The following is a 17,626-nucleotide window of genomic DNA, read 5'->3' as shown; positions in this document are numbered from 1 at the left end:
TTGTTAGAAGAAATACTCAAAAATTGGTTGCCAAAGAGTACAAGTGAGTCTCAGTTCTGTGCTGACATCGAGTGGAAAATCAAATGCACTATATCAAATATCTAATTGATCTCATTGTTTTCTATACTTGATTTCTGTGCCTAACCGTTTATGGAAAAAAGAAATCACTTGTACCCCTCGGCTTCCAAACCACTCATATATTTATGGCCAAAGCCTTAACACATTTCTGCCCACAATGGCCAAATGGCTACATCCTACCTTTCTGGACATATGAAGAGGTCTTGAAGAAAACCCATGCTACTTTTTGCTGTTAAATTGTCTTAAATATGTTGTTGAAGCTTCCAATAACTTAATCCACTAAATAATTTATTTTTGAAGTTGGTCAAAATAAGCCCACTGATGGAAAGAGATGGGTGGGAAACAGAAATTCAAAGTGATGCCTACAGTCTGCAATTTACACTCAAGTATTAAAGAAGTAAACTTGAAATGACATTGTATGGATTATTTTAACTTTAGTGTAGCTATATGCTTATGGTCACCCTGAAGATTCAAGTCCATGTATCACCAAAATATTTCATTTGATTTCGAAAGAGGACCATGGGATCAATAAACCTAAATATCATCAAAATGGCAAGTTTCAAGTTTTCTTGGTGGAAATGGGTGAAATACACACAATACTTCACCTTGCATGTGTTCAAGGTTGCTTGCAAGTGGAGAATTTCCAGGACTTTACTTGGAATACTCGTAATTCCTTGCCTGAGTTACATAATGTTAATTGGGTTGTGCCAGAATGTTTTAATCTGATTTTTATGTTACCCTGAGAAGCTTCGCTGCATCGACTTGGCTAATGAAGTGAGCCAGCGTGATGTTTCATGTTCCCCTTTTTCTTCATTGGTCACATTTTCCTGTAAGGCTGGCTTTTGTTGATAATCCACCCTCTTCTACCAACAATACTGCTCTGTGAATCAAATTCTGATGGTCTCTCCTTTATCTTCAATTATTTGCAAGTTAAACTACGTGTCCACTGGTGACCAAATATTGAGATGTATCTCAGAACTGTGTCCATTGGAGATTAGTTTCAAGAAAATTTTTTTTTTTTTTTTTCAAATTCTGATACTTTGTCTCGAGAGTTGGGACGTATGCATGTCCACTGGCAGCGATTGAAATCTCCAAGACTTGTCGCATTTTGTCTCTGAGAGTGGTGTCACTCACATTGCCACTTGTGACTTGACTCTCGAGACTCAATCATTAACTTTTAGTCTGTAGTGGATGCATAGCTTAAGCCTAATAGAACCTGGATTTCATTGCTATTTAAATGGGTAATAACAATGTGAATTCCACTAACTTTTTTTTGTAGATCCTTATTGGTTTCTGCATGCATTCATTCCCTCTCTCAACTCTCACTCACTCTCTGAATGTCATTCTCGAGGGAAATTCCATGGGAAATTGGAATATTGAATAGGTGAGGGTAGGATTCACCATGGACTCATCGGCAGGTGTATTTGAATTTTACACTTTCAGTGGAGAAGGGCTAGTTCCTTTTTTGTTGACTCCCTCGCACTTGGCGGATTTAATCTTATGGCATTTGAACCAAGGGACCTTCAATCAGCAATCCAATGTTTCATCTGGTGGACCATCTCACCAACTTTTCTTTTCTGTATTTAGTAAGCCTTGCCTCTTATTTGCTTTCTTTTCTGTCAACAGGTCGCGCAAGTCGCTGCTCTACCCAGTGAATGTGGGCCGCAACATTGCTCGGGCCGCTGCTACCACCCACTACGTCCTACCCTCAGACATTGAGCTCTACCCAAGTCCCGGCCTCATCGACGCCTTCCTCGACCTGGTGCGTCGTGAGAGGGAGGCTGAATCTGCTGTTGTGGCCCCCCCTGCGCCTCCGAGCCCCTCTCCCCCAGCCCCATCAGCCTCCAATGCTCCCAGGGTCTACGTCCTGTCCATCTTTGAGATTGAGAGCGGCATGAACCTGCCGGAGACGAAGGCGGAGCTGGTGCACATGCTGAAGAATGGCTCGGCCATCCCATTCCACAAAAAGGTGTGTCCCGTTTGCCATGCCGTGCCAAAGGCTAAGGAGTGGCAGGAGGCAGTGCCAGATGGGAAGGGGGCACCGTTGGGGGTGTTCCACGTTGGCAAGCGTACGGGCCCGTTCTACCACTGGGAGCCCATCTTCATTGGCACGGATGCCGACCCACCCTATGACGAGAGGCTGAGCTGGGAGGGCAAGAGTGACAAGATGACTCAGGTGAGAGCACTCACAGAATGATGTCATCATGTAGACAAATGCTTAGAGGAAATTAGTTGGAAATTGTCTTCATTTATATGAACTGTGGTTTTTTTTTTTTTAATAAAAAGTTTAGTAGCTTCCAAGTTTAAAAAAATGCCAAAAAAAACAAAGAAAAAGACCTTATTTACTTGTTTTTACAATCTTTTCAATGTTGGGTCTAGAATATTTGTTAGCAATATAACTGATGACTTCAGGATTTACTCAGTGAAACCTCTCCATATTGGAAATAAATGAATACAACTTTGTAAGGTTCACTATTATATTAATATGGGCACGACCTGGGTTTCATAACGTAGTTACATCTTCAGGTGAGCAATTACGAAACCTGGGTCGTGCCAATATTAATATAATAGTGATCCTTACAAAGTTTTATCCCTGTATTTCCAATTTGTTAGCAATCCTCAAATTTGCATTCACCTCCATAGGTAATTACTAGATGGAGGAAGTCTTAACCACCCCAATTATTTCCTGCCAACCTAAAATAAGACACCGAAGTTTAAAGGGCTAATTAATGTGTCCTTAATTTGTCTTGATTTTTTTTAGTTGAAAAAATGCCCTTTTTTTGTTTTCAGGGATATGCTTTGTGTGCCTTAGACTATGAGTTTCGAATATTGGACAATGCATTCTTAGTCCACCGCCCAGGGATCAAGACTTACAAGAAAGACCCTAAGAGAAATGCAATTGCTGCAAAAACCAATACTTTGATCAAGAAAGTTATTGCACCAGAGTTGAAGCTGATCTACGGGACCAGGAAGGGCTGCATCGTTTGAGCTCTTACCGTCCAAGTGGATTTATATTTTGGCAATGGGGCTGTTGAAGGAATGGTAAGAATATTTTGCTTAATTCTTCAGCTATCATTACTTAACTTTTAAATTCTTTTTACTTTGAAATGTGTTTTAGTGTGAGGTGGTCCACGAACTTGCTAATTTTTCATTTTTCATCGCTCAACAAAAAATTGTTTGTATTTGAGATGGTTCCGATCCAATTTTTTTCGATTCCTGATACTGCTTGGTTCTTGTCGTCGGTTCTCTGTTCCTATTCTTAGTGAAGAACTCAAATAGCTCAAATTTTAAAACAAAAGGAGTTTTTTCCAATAAGAATGCCTATCTAGACTGTTCGTTTTAATTTGTGAGGGTGAGCTGGTGTGGTTATAGCAAATAGGTGTGAGGGAAGGGAAAGTTTCTGGACATGTGACTTTCCCTCTACCAATCATCAGACAGTAGGCGTGGCCTAGCACTTTAGAATAGAATAGAATAGAATATTTTTATTATGCTCTAGGTAAAACCTATGAGAGCAAAAAAATGAAAATACAGGAAATGTTCTGAATCTTAATAGAAGGCATTTTGACAAAAATAAGGCATTATGGAGATTATTGCTAGGCTAACAAGTAGTAGATATGTATACAAAAGATGTAAAATATTCAGTACTAATAACACAAAAATATAAGTTTTAACTTAGACAGTAATGAACACACACATACATATACACATTTATGTAGAAAGTTTTGTTAACATTACAACTTTAAGATAATAACTCTAATGAGTTGAGGAGACTGAATTAAGCCCCAAACTTCAAAAAGGAGTACATACAGCCTTCTTTTAAACGACTGAAGTGATTGTGAAGTCTTTATATTTGGCGGAAGAGAGTTCCAGAATCTAGACGCAGTTGGATGAAAAGATTTGAAATATATATTGGTGCGGGCTTGGGGAATTTGAAGGTCAGAAACATGGCGGGTGGAAATTCCAGTAACTTTTGTGCGGGGGATGAATAATCCGTACAGGAATGCAGGAGTCTGTTTATGGAATAAGGAGAACAGAAAAGATCCCAGGATATAATCCCTTCGGCTGTGAAGAGGCAAGAGGAGGAAGAGTTTCAGTATTGATCCTGATGCTAAGCACTTTGGCAATTCAGTCGCTCTCAGACCTCTGTCATGTTAACATTGTGAATCTGCTCGTGGAGCAGTGCTGCCAAACCTCATACGTCTCCCTTGCATGCCTTACGCCGACTCATGGCCACTCAGTTTATCCATGATGTCGCTGTACCGGAGTGTTGAGGTTAAGAACTGTGACTGAAGCATGCCAATGAGTTGTCAATGAAAGTGAAAATTTTAGCTACATCACAGAATATATTTTGAACCGACTCACAAGTTATTACAAATGAACAGGTGATGTGGTCAGAAGTTGGGGGAGTATCCTGATGCTATGCAGTATGTAAACTGTGCTACAAGCATATTTTGTACGGGCCATCAAATCAACATCAACCACTATCGTTTTCAGTGAATGCCTGTTCAGAACTGCAGGCAATATTTCTACCAAAAAAAGTGTAAATAAGGAAAAAATGTTGAATTGTTTCAATAAAAACCTGGAGAAAGAACCATTGCCTGCCTGATGTAATGTAACATATCAGTTGATCATGCATTCCGTCGCAATGTGGAATTTAAACTTTTTTACTTGGCAAATAAAATTATGGAGACGATCTTAAGTTTTTTTACAGAGCTTTCCTGCTAATTTATATCCTTAGTGAAATTATTTTCATTCACTTTTTGTGGTTGTTCATTTAAATTTGCCATTAATTCAGATATTAAGAGTTGATTTTAGAACCGAATACCGAGAACTGATTGGGGAGAAACCGGACCGAGGGGGCACCGAGAACTGAAAAAAAATTAAGATCCGACTCATCCTTACAATCCACTACTTATAATCACCGAAAGCATTATTATTTTACCTCAAAAAATATAATGAATAATACATAATTATAATTTAAGGTGCAAATCTACATCTGATACAGCTTTATATTACATAAAAAATAAGCAGATTAACTGGGTCTGTTACAGTTAATTTGATGGAGACACTGTTATGGTAGAAAAATATGAACAATAATAACCCTTATTTTATTCCTATCTGTATTTCAGGTGCCCTTAGTCTAGTGAAATGGCTCCTGTTGATATGAACTGTGAGTAACAGACTGAGGAATGTATAGTGGTGATTCCAGCCTGTGTTTCCACATTATAGCCTTACCTCTCAGGTGTCTTGTTTCCATATGTGTGAAGTGTTGTGAAGTTCCAAGGAAACCAGCCATATTGGGAAAGGAATTTATTGCCGCATCTGATCTTAATTTTGACCAGTTTTGCTGAATTTTTATGAAATGTTATGAACCTAAATGGAAAAAATGAATAATTTTTTATCCATCATATTGTATGTTGTGCGATAATACATATATTTTACGAATTCAAGAGTGCTACAGTCGACGGATTTTCCCTCAAAGATCTTGAGTTCTTCAATTGGATCCTCAATTCTAGTGTGCTATTGGAATAATGTGGCTGAAAAGAAGGTGATGATCATGAACATATGAGTTAGATTTGGGACTACTCAGTGACTTGATGGAGAGAGTTAAGTGTTAAAACAATTGAGTGATTATATCAGTTCAATGAGTTAATTCCTCACGTTCTGTGATACAAATTTTTCAGCCCTTTACCCCTTGAGATTGTTTCAAGTTACTTTCGCGTAATGATGCTGAGTGTTGTACAATCCTTGGTTTTGAAAGTCTGTCAGTGATATATGAATGAGCCGTTGAAGTGATGTGTGCGGATAATGTGTTTTGTGACGTACTGTTTCATATTTTTGACCTCACATTCATTGTGCGAGTCCTTAGTGTTCTCATGTGTTTAGGCAGTGGAAAAAACTTTTGGGATAAGCGAGCACTTGAAGTATGTTTTTATGCTGTGTTTTTAATTTCATTGTCCTGCTTTACCCCTCCTTTCAGTTATTGATCTTCCTCCTAGAATTGGCTTCCATGCCTAATTCAAACTAAGAAAATAGTGATATATATCAATGTCCCTTATGGTTTTATCCATGATACTGTGACTGATAATTCATAAACTAAACTAGAGAAGTTATGCTGGTACAATTTATTGATGGACTAGTGTTCATATGAGATAATTTAAATTGAAAAAGTAGATGCATATTATTTTTTCACCAATGGTTAAGTATATTTCCTAGTACTGATGATATAATTTGGATAAAATCTTGACTGAAATAGTTGAAGGTTGTCATGACAATCCTTATTCCAGATACACATTTCAAAACGATTTCTCTAGTACAGATATACTTTAACATAGCATGAAAGAGGGCTATTTTCATAATCATCAGTTCTACTGATTACTATAGTCTTTATCTGTGCCACAGAGAACTAATTTCTCAGCCATTTACTGGCCAAATTGTTTTTCAAAACTTTTGGCATTAATATATTGGCTGCTGATCCTTAATGAAGTCTGGATAAAAGTGCTCTTAATACAAAAATAACAGTTTTCTAGCTATGTACATATATAGAATTGGTGAGTTCTAGAATGCATCAAATAGCAGTAACTTGAATCACTTTTTAGGAGTGATATATGACTTGCTGGCAAAATAATTGGGCTAGTCAGCATGGTTTGGGCATTAATAATTGCAATTTCATAATTTTTAATTGCGTAAGAGCCCTTCCTCCATCCAAACTAATTTACTATTGTAAATATTTAGAATGTTGCCTTTGTGAGTGTTTGAAACAGTTTATACAAAATGTGGCAGAAGTACTGTATCATGTTCTATTAGACATATCCCATCATCCGACTCTGCAACAAATGGTCTTTTGTTTTCCATTGAGCTAAAATGTAGAAATCTCATTTGAGCTGTCATTTTTGTAAACTTGGGTTCTTGGTGCTAAGATATTTATCCCCTAGTTTCAGTATAAGTATGCAATAGATATTGTTGTTCTAGTTGCTTGTTTTCTGTGCAACCGAATTCATTTATATTTCAAGGCTTTGGAAGAGGTCTTCTTTAAGACTCCTAAAATGTCCATATCTGACTGTCTTGTCCAAATTTTGTTTTAAAATATATGGAGGTTTCAGATTTTATTTTAGTGCCATTTGCAGGTAACGCTTAAACTTATTATATTCCATTTTGCAGTCAAGTCTTGGGTACTATGGATCAAAAAAGTTTCCCAGCAAATTGAGAGGTGCCACTTATAGTGAGGGACAAAATATTTGACTTTCCCTCTTGTCATATGATTTTTTAATAAATAATTTGTAGTGTCTATCTTGGGGGATGTTTTATCCTCGTATACGTGTTTGATAGAAATCAAGAAAAAGCAAGGAGAGCAAGAAAATTTACATACATAGTTATAATTTATTCACAACATGGCTGTAAAGTACCTGTATTTGAGAAAGCATGCTCCAGCATACTACTTCCTGATTGCAAAGTAAACAAATGAATTTTGTACCATTGCCCTGCTTCCTGTGTTTGGGCTTAGACTGGCATACAACTATAAAGAAAGTCAAATTTTGTCAAAGAGCATTAGTGCTCAATTCGTCAGGCTACATTTTTGGCTCACTGTACATAGTCAGGATCTAACGATTTGATCGTTGGATTATTCTTCCTCGTAGAATAATCCCCCAAGGTCGTTAGAATATTAATTGCATATTGCTTGGTTTCGCTAATAGTAGGACCTGCCCGCCTTTGTGACGGTGCAGGATTCCTCGTCCCGTCCTTCCTTCCCCGTCCTTTCCCTGAGGCGTCGTCGGGCTCTAATCGCGGCGATGCCTCTATCCTTTGTTCCTATCTGTCCTCCCCCTCTCGAGAGGCTCGGGCGTATAAGTCTCAGACTTGGTTCCCGGTCCTCGAGAGGTATCCTTGCGGGGATCCGCCCTGGACCCCCGAACACATTGTACATAGTCAGGATACCTAGTTTATTTTATCCTCTACATGCCACCAATGCCAAGTCTTTGTGTGAGCTGTCCATTAGTCCTTTATTTAGTTCTTACCTTCAAGTATTCAAAAGTAGAGAGAAGTTTAATATTGATGGAATTTCTGACAAAATTCCCATAGAATCGCCATGAATTCTATACTAGTACCAGTACAATCGGATGAAGATCAACTTCTCTGGAAGTTAGTGCTGCTTGAGTGAAACAATGAGCAAACTTTCAAAGCTTGGCGTAAGAATGTTTGAATGTGTGAAAGCCCTTATGGAGGTTATTTTATGTTGCCATTGAGGAATGATGAAATCCTATATCATTCACTCCTTTTTTAGTGGAGAAGCCCGGGTATTTCATTACGTATGTCGATATGATTTTGAGGATGCTGAAAATGCTGTGTCAACACATTTTTAAAAGATGTATTCAATCCAAATAATGTATGCTTGTTTGCTGATGGTACAAAACTCTTAAAGTTCCCTTATTTATTTTTTTGAATGGAAAATTTACTGAGTGCTTGATGAGATTTAGTGGTGTTTGACCGAGCATTTGAGAGTTTTGTTTATGGTGACAATTATGAATGCTATAACATTTAAATTGTATCCCTCACGGTGTGATTTTAAAACTTTTGACATAATGGAAGCATTTAAACAAAAAAGGCTTGAAAAGTCAAGTGTGTCCATGTATACTTCTTCAAGAATTGTATAAAAGTGGGATCAAGAAAAATTTTTAAGTGATGGCCCTTTTAGTCATGTGCTATGTAAATTGTATAATTTTTGCCATTCTATTTTGGTTGTATGATTATATTTTACTATGCTATACAATGGCATGAAATATATTTAATTCTGAAATAAAGACTCGTTACAACCTTTCAGTCAATTTCTTTGTACACGTTGGAATGGATAATTTAAAATTTTCAGTTACCTCTGCTATCTATTTGCATCAGATTAGCAAAAATGGGATGTACTTTATTTCTACCATTGCGTTTGAGTCCCTTCCAGCCTAGTATATCACATTTTAATGGTATGTAATCTTATTCTGGTGGATTGTAGTCTTAAATTTTCATCGCGTGTAGATTTATGTGAGGAGGTAAATTTAAAGGTATCATCTTCAGTGATGGTTTAGTATACATTATTTATTTCATTAAAAAAATTATTACGCCAGGGAATAACCATTGGCAGCCAACCATAGAACCTTCTGAGTTTAATTATGCCAAAGGCAAAGAGCTTATAAACCACCCTGCACTGGACTCAGAACTAAATATGCTGAGGACTACAATGGAGTAAGCCTTCAAAATGTTGACAATGCCTGATTAACTAACCTGGTAGAAGTCTCAGGAAGACTTAACCTACATCATATGGCAGGAATTCATTAAGTCTTGGTTTTTAATCTCATGATTCTCTCAAGAGATTTCTTGATTGTAAGTGAATATAGGTAGTGAGTGCTGGCGATAACCTGATGGTTAATTAGAGTCAGCAGATATGAAAAAATCATTTTCGGTAGATGTTGTATTTCTCAAAACTTGAAGAAATTAGCAGTATGGTTAAAAACATTAATTATGATTATTCTTGGTATGATAGGCATTGTTTTTGTCAATATTTATTCTTACAATATCTATATTTACAAACTGATCAATAATCGTTGCTCTCAACGATCATAGATAGATGAAAATGGTGCAATGCAGTTATTTGTGTTTTTGACTGTGTTATACCAATTTTAAAAAACCTGAAAAAAAATCAGAAATATTCATATACATTTCAAATACACTCGAGTTGAGTTGTCTCACTACTGAGGAATAGTATTTGAAAGTTAAAATAAAATGCATTATTTTCATTTTCGTGTAAGCAAAACACAGCAAGGGTCAATGGGAAGAATATGAAAATACATTTCACTACCCTTTGAATGAAAATTTCTGAAAAAATGTAAGAAAGTAGCGGTGCATCACATTTTTTGCAAAGATAATTTCCCTTTTATAGAAATAGCCCAGTCAACACAACAATGGGGTGTTTGCATGGATTTTTTTTAGCGATAAATGCGGAATCTTCACTTCATCCTAGATACGGAAATGCTATTTAATCTTAAATTTAGGGTAATTTTGGCCATTTCTGGCTGCGTAAAAAATTACCTGGTTTGAACGTCCGCGAAAACAAGAAAAATAAACATGGCCGCCAGTGACATCACGTGCCCGTAACTTCGAGTACTTGCCGTACGGGTATGCTGTAGATAATGGTTTTGCGCTCTCTTGAACGAAATTCAGAGATAAACTGTGCGCAATGTCGGCATATAAATGGTGTTTTGTACCAGAGTGTACAAATACAAACAGCAGGAACCCTAACAAAGTACTTTTCGCTGTTCAAAAGGAAGAGAAACGGAAGAAGAAATGGTTTAGAGCTGCAAGAAGGGACTTCAATGTCTCTCGGAAATCAACCACTTATTGCGAGGACCATTTTAAGGTATTTTAATATTTAGGACTGACGCTTATTGAATAGATGCTAATGTATGTATATGACACGTAAATTATTCATTATGAAGAGCCTGTAACATCTGCTGAATGAATCCATTAATCGTACAAAATAGCCAACGTAATGAAATAGAAAAGTAGATGCTTCCAAAAAACTGCAATTCAAAGGATGTAAATTGTTGACGAAGAAAACCTAGGAAGAAGCATATGGTAGATCAGGAGTAAACAGTTTGAGCTATGATTTTGGTATGTACAGTTAAAAATATATACCTAATGCTTTTGTTCATAGATGGAGGACGACATGGAAAATTTCATGAGGTGCAAAAGGGTAGGAGGGCATAAAGGCCGTTTTACACGGTGCACGGAATTGCGCAATCTGACGTATGTGCGAAGGCGCAATCAAAATTGCGTCGTGTAAAGCGGTGAATTGCTAGAACACATGCGAGAATGCGTGGATGCGAGACGGCAAAACAGCCCCTGTTCTAATTTCGTTCATGAATTCGCGCAATTACGCGCCATTTTAGAAATTAATGCAGCTCTAACATGCGCAATTCCGTGCCCCGTGTAAAACGGCCTTAAGCTACTGAAAAAATGTGCTTTTCCCCACGTATTTGGCTGCCAGGAAGATCGGCAGAGAGCATTTGCGTCAACCACCCGAAAATTACCCATGAAGAGGACTCAGCAGAGATTAATAGAAGACGCACTGAGTTTAAGATATACATATGCAGCCTTCCCTAGGCTGGTTCTAAAGATATTTGTAACCTCAAAGTGAATTGATGAATATTACAGTCTTATAATGGGAACTCTTTATAGGTACCTACTTTAAGTTTAGACTGCATTGCTTATATTTTCCCTTTAAATAAATTAATATTTTAATTAATGAATAAAATAAATGATAATCACTAAATAGAAACAGTTACAGAGACATAAATGTGTTCTACAGGTATAGACTGACTAATGTATGATATGCTGCCACATCATAGGCGGATCCGGGTGGGGGGGCACGATGGCACGTGCCCCCCCAGACCTTACAAACGTGCTAGATTTTAAATACGGTCCCATTATCATTTCGTTCGTTTTGTATGACGAGGTATCTTTGTGCATCCCCCTTCCCCCTGAAAAAAATCCTGGATCCGCCCCTGTGCAACATTGAAGCCTAATAACAACAGAGCAGTTAATATTTCTGAAAAATATTTCATATTAAAATGTGGCATCCATACTCTTGGCTTCTAACTATTGGCTATACTTGGATTCTAACCCCATCATATCTGAAATAAAATGAGCAAAATAATAAGCTTGAAAGTGAAATGAAATGTTGTTAATCATATATTTAATTCTATACTTATATGCCCACTAGGAGTTTAAATATTTTCATATAAGCTCAAGTGATTATTGAAAATTTGAAGTGAAGAGTTTGGTGCTGCTCAGGTACTCAAATTAAAAAAAATCAACTTGGTACTATGGAGATAAGGGTCTCGTTAAATGTATGTCAGTTACTTGCAAATTATTGCCTGAATTATACAACTCATAAAATATATGCTTTTCTTTTGGGTTGATAAACATATCCCTCCCCATATAATGACGTCATGATTTGGATGAGGAGTCAGTGGGCTTAGAACTCGACTGCTCTGAAGCTCATGAGGGTGGATATGCTGCATCAAACTATAAGCCATTGACTCTTACTAAGACATTTAGTGATGCTAGTGTCCAAACTTCTGTTTCTCACAGGAGTAAGGGTATTAATTGCAATATGACAAAAAAGGAAGTACTTAACATTGCCACATCACCCATCAAGTTACAGAGAGATGTGTCGACATCTCTACTAAAGAGAATAGGTGGGGCTGTGGATGAAGAGGAATCGGTGTCTGTCACAACAACTGAAGGTGTGGAAAATGGCAGTGGGAGTGAATATGAGCCATGCTCATCTGACAGTGATGAATCTGCTCATGAATTTCAGGACCCTGATGCAATTCTCTCTTGTGTAAATAGGAAATCCAAAATGTATATTGGCGAGCCAGATGAGTGGTTTCCTCATGCAATGCTTTTGATAATGAAATGCACTAAACTTGGCCAGAGAGACATTGTATTTACTCTCATGAAAATCAAGGTAAATGATTCTTTTGAAAGGCTCGTGGATCAATTTTGCATATCATGTGGCCATGCATGTAAATTTTTAACAGAACTGTGCCAATCCTGGCACACACATTGAAGGAACTGATCTATTGGCCTGATAGGGTGACTATAAAAAGGCAGCTTCCCATACCTTTCATTGTACTATGGAGATGAAGTCATCAGGTAACTTACCGAAGTGCCTTCATTCCTCTAACTTCCGGAATGCTGAAGTCGTCATTTCCCTTCAAATACTCCGCCACCATAAGTACATCTACTTTTGGTAGATTATTTGTATTTCCTTTATCAAAATTTACCTCTAATGCCATGTTTTCGACACTTTTCCCAGTCGCAATGAGGCCACATACTGGTAACTACGGGCAAGTGACGTCACCAGCCGTATATTCTCCCGCTGATTTCCTTGGCATTTTAGCGATTTTATTATTCATTTAATAATATATTTCTCCATTTTACTGCATTAAAACCTATTTTTTCTTTATCTACTTCCTTTCCTCTTTACGATGAAGAAATATTTAAGCGCAAAAAATTTTAATGCAAACACCCCATTATGGCCACACTGTGGCTGTACTGTGGCAAGGCATTATGGCCATAGTGGGTTGCCATTATGGCGCCATAATGGTTTTGACCCCCGGCCACACTGTGGCCAAAGTGTGGCTAGCCATAATGTGGCTTTAGTGTGGATAGCCACACTATGGCCACATTTTGGCTAGCCACAATGCTCCACCACTAATATATTAATATTTATACATATAATAATTCCTATTTACTAGTATTATTATGCCTCCTTCAATCCTAGCTATGCCCATCAATGCAAAAATAGTGATTTTTTGGAAAATTAGATACGAACCAAAAATTTTAATTTACCATCAATTTAAATAATAAATACGATAAAATGCCCTCTTGTTGGCACCCCATACCCCAAGTAGCACTTTGCGATATAGAGTATCAGAAAGGTAATTGCAAATAAAAGTTCCTACTTAGTAAATGATGTTTGTAAGCACTTTATTAATGCAGTAAATTCACCATAAATAACATAATATAACCATTAATGATCGCCTAGGTTAGCCACTAAAAAAACATAACAACATTGCAGATAAGCTAGTATGTATTACAATATTGCCTTGGATTTGAGACAGTAACATGTTACACATCCACCTCAAGTTATTTTAGCTAGGCTTATGGAGCAATCTGTAACGGGTAAAATCACATATTTAGTCATTACGACATTTACGGTAGTCTATCTACTCTTCCCCACATTTCAACATCACAGTACTCACGGAAAGACGCCGAAATAGATTAAATCAATAAATAATGTGGAAGCCTTTAATACATATTATTCTTTCTTTAACACACTTTCTTTATATCAATGAAATCAACCAACTCTCATTTTGATAACTCATCAACAAGTCTGCATCTATAGCAACCGTAAACAAACTTTATCATCTGTGGCAGCTGTGGCTTTCCAAAGTGTGGCCATAGTTGCATATGTGTTTGGCAAGCCACACTATGGCTTGCCACATGGCAACCACAGTCTGGCCATAGTATGGCAAGCTGTGGCTAGCCATAGCCATAGTTGCCACAGGTAAACCACAGTTCGGCCACACTGTGGCCATAATTGTTGTGTTGACTGGGAGAACTTTGCTGGCATTTTTGAATTCCCTCTCCCAATGATGTGCTCTTTGTGATCCCTGGAAAAATAATTCATCATAGAAAAAGGAAATGTTTACCGTACTCCTGGTGAATTTGGGGTCACGTCCAAAGACTGAGGGAGAAAAATTGCACAAGGGCACCAAAATTTGATTCGTGTATATAAATTTCATAATCTTTTAAAAAGAAGCTTACCTTCAACCCCTGAAACGACCACCGAGACAAATGCTAACCACCACCATTTCTTTGTCCTAATTGTCCAGTTCTCTAGTTTCAAACTAGATTTTGCTTCAAACTAGAGACTTGGACAATTAACGTACAAAATCGTATCCGGCTCGATTTTGTGGAAGTTCTTTATATCCATGATAAAAAGAAGAACACAATGGTAATTTCCACACTTTTAATGTCACAACTCAGCAACCGACCATGGTTTCAACACGTGTCATTTTCAAGGTGAAAAGTACTGGGTTTTTTCACCTTGAGCCGAGAGAGTACTGGGTTTTTTCACCTTGAAAATGACACTTACGTGTTGAAACCATGGTCGGTTGCTGAGTTGTGACATAGTGTGGAAATTACCATTGTGTTCTTCTTTTTATCATGGATTGGACAATTAAGACAAAAAAATGATAGTGGTTAACATTTGCCTTGGTGGTCGTTTCAGTGGTCGAAGTTAGGCTTCTTTTTAAAAGATTATGAAATTTAAACTAAATTCAAACCCTGCTAAACACCTTTGTGGAACATTGCACCAGAATTCCACAGAAACATGGACAAGTTTAAAAGAGGAGTTGGCGAAGGAAAGACTATTTTTCTTTCACCCTCCCCTCCTGATACTCTAGAGGCAATTGGCTAAACTGATTGCTTTTAGTAAAATTCTTATTTCTCAATTTCGAACGTCGATAAAAAGAGTTACTCAATAGCTGCACAGTGAAGAGTACAATTAGAGTATTTATTTACCTCTAAGTATTGGAATTAGTGGAGTAAAAAATGCAGCATGATGTAATATAAGCCAGAGTAACCTCATGCTGTGACAGTCATCATCTGATTACCTCTCGGAGCTTGAAGAAGGGTCCGGAAAAGTATCTCGCTCAAGTGGTGCTGGGGTCAGGTACACCTGGGTCTAAGGGGGCTCCATGAAACTACCATGAACCCTTTTTTCTACTGTTTCATTCACACATAATTCTTTTTTACGATGATTTTCATGATTTTTAATGAAAATTATATTGCTGTGTGAGGAAATTTCCTGATGTTCTTCCATTTCTTCACATGGAAGCTTCCTTAGAATTATTTTACTTCTGTGTTGCAGCTCGATGCATTTTTAAGATACTCATGTACTTGGTTTCCTTTTATGTTGCAATAGGATATTTTGCACTTATTCTTACAATTCACGCCTGGTTTTCATATATTTACTCTGATGGTATTGATATGCTGTCTACGTGCACTTTGGATTGGTTTGATGCGATGCGAGCAGGAAATATTCTGCCGTTCAAAATACCTGCTAAGTTGTGATCTTAGAATGAAGATATAGCCCCAACAAAATGGTAATACATAAAGGAGACAATTTTCTGTAGGAATGATTTAAAATTATGTTCCTTAATTAAATCACTCTCGTTATACATCGAGTTCAGCATTCATTCAACTTAGAGAATTGCCTTATATTGCCTCTCTAATAAGATTTTCATTATAAATTTAACACTTTGAGACAGCCTCATCTAAACCCCTGATGTAAGAATTTAAACAGGCTAGATTCTTGCAAATAATGAGTTTGATTGAACATCAGCTTATAAGCAGTTTTAATAGTGAATAGTGGAAATATAATGTCACAATTCTTTACATTTTTAAAGTGAACTTTTTTAGTTAACGTTTTTTAATAAATTTATATTTGCAGAATATTATCGAAATCTAGGTTGGATGTGGTTTTCCATGAGGCCATCGGAAAATTTTATCTTCTAACAAATGCACAGAGGCAAAGAGATTATTTACATTCTTATAGTGATTAAGTTGAAGGATTGCTTTGAATATGGGAAAACTCTTAAATACCCTTTATGAGCTTTTTGTACATCTTCTGGAGGCAAATTTATTTCCATGGTCTCATCAGGATCTTCTAAAAATACTGTCAAATGACTGAAATTTTTTAATCTCTGGTGGTACCATTTTGATCTCCCTGCGTTTATTGTGTTACGTCATTTCCTTCATGGAGCTCACAGTTCCCATTCCATGAGAATTAAGCGAAGAGAGTAATGATAAGAATTGTCAACTACATATATTTTTTATCCGTGGGGTAATGATGTCATGTAATTGGGAGAAAATGCTGCTGAGCGCTTTGTGAGCAAATTGGAGCACACGCCAGCTCGCTGTTTAGCTCTGAATGTGTGATTAGGACCAAGGCCTTAAACATGGATTGGAATATTTAAAGTAATGCAGAATTGCTCTTTTATTAATTTATATTCATGTTGGTATCACAATTTTTTGCTAAAAGTCCCGAGTCAAATTGAAAATTATTAACTCCAGGAAAGTGAACACCTAGATTGCATTTAAAGTATTGGCTTCATGCTGATGCCATGCATATTATGGCAACAGCATGCCTTTACAATGAGGCTCAGCCGTTCTTTACAGTGCAGTACTAAAGCATCTAGGCAAGCGAGGCTATGAGCGCCGCTACAATGCAGGCTGCTAGCAGGTAGCGCTTGGCTTAAAAAATAATTATTTATTAATACCCTATCAAACGAAGGAAACTTTCTGACCATAGGCAATTTTAACAGGTGATTGTTAAGAGATGTTTCTCCGAGCTCTGTGCCTCATGCATGCATTGGTAATCTCAGACGATGTAAAACTCCTGACTATGTATGTACTCGTATAGCATCTAGGCCCCTGTGACGCCACATGGAGTGGCATCGCATGGGCGCCAATTTTTCAAATGAGGTTAAAATTGACCATTAGCATTCGTCTAAACTGGGATTTCTAAAACCAAATAATTTGTATATTATGAATACACTAATGGTGGGCAACGAATCGCAATGCCTTTCATCGTCTTTGAGGAAGGAAACTACCCTATTGTAATGACAATTTTTCTTGCAAACAAAATAGATTTGTATCAATTTCTTGCAGTGCCGAACATCTCTTTTGTTTCATGTGGTAGTTCACTTTGTATGAACACCTTTACTCCTCGTCAAATTTAATTAGGGTTCCTAAGCAGTCATGATGTCAATACTCATCCCATCTCCAAGGTAGCACTGGGAAGACTAGAAAACCTTCACTGATTGCGGGAAACGTTTTAACACCATTTGATATTCTGTAGAAATTAGAACTGTTCAAGACAAGAAGAATTTGATGGAAGCGAAGGGATTCATGAGCATTCAAGATGATGTCC

General features: G+C 37.3%; 1 protein-coding gene across 2 annotated transcripts in view; it reads left to right on the top strand.

The window, feature by feature from the left end:
- Window positions 1–7,508, top strand: part of LOC124164847 (beta-1,4-glucuronyltransferase 1) — a 116,608-nt gene extending 109,100 nt beyond the window's left edge. For both annotated transcript variants that reach the window (XM_046542044.1, XM_046542046.1), the window contains exons 4-6: window positions 1,705–2,254; window positions 2,869–3,120; window positions 5,208–7,508. In XM_046542044.1, coding sequence (XP_046398000.1) covers window positions 1,705–2,254; window positions 2,869–3,066 — 748 coding nt within the window. In that variant the 3' untranslated portion in view covers window positions 3,067–3,120; window positions 5,208–7,508. The remainder of the gene's footprint in view (window positions 1–1,704; window positions 2,255–2,868; window positions 3,121–5,207) is intronic.
- The last annotated feature ends 10,118 nt before the right edge of the window (window positions 7,509–17,626 follow it).

The sequence above is a fragment of the Ischnura elegans genome, chromosome 9, assembly GCF_921293095.1.
Source record: "Ischnura elegans chromosome 9, ioIscEleg1.1, whole genome shotgun sequence".
Taxonomy (NCBI): Eukaryota; Metazoa; Arthropoda; class Insecta; order Odonata; family Coenagrionidae; genus Ischnura; species Ischnura elegans.
The sequence above is the reverse complement of the archived record's forward strand: the minus strand, read 5'-3'. Positions and strand labels throughout refer to the sequence as shown.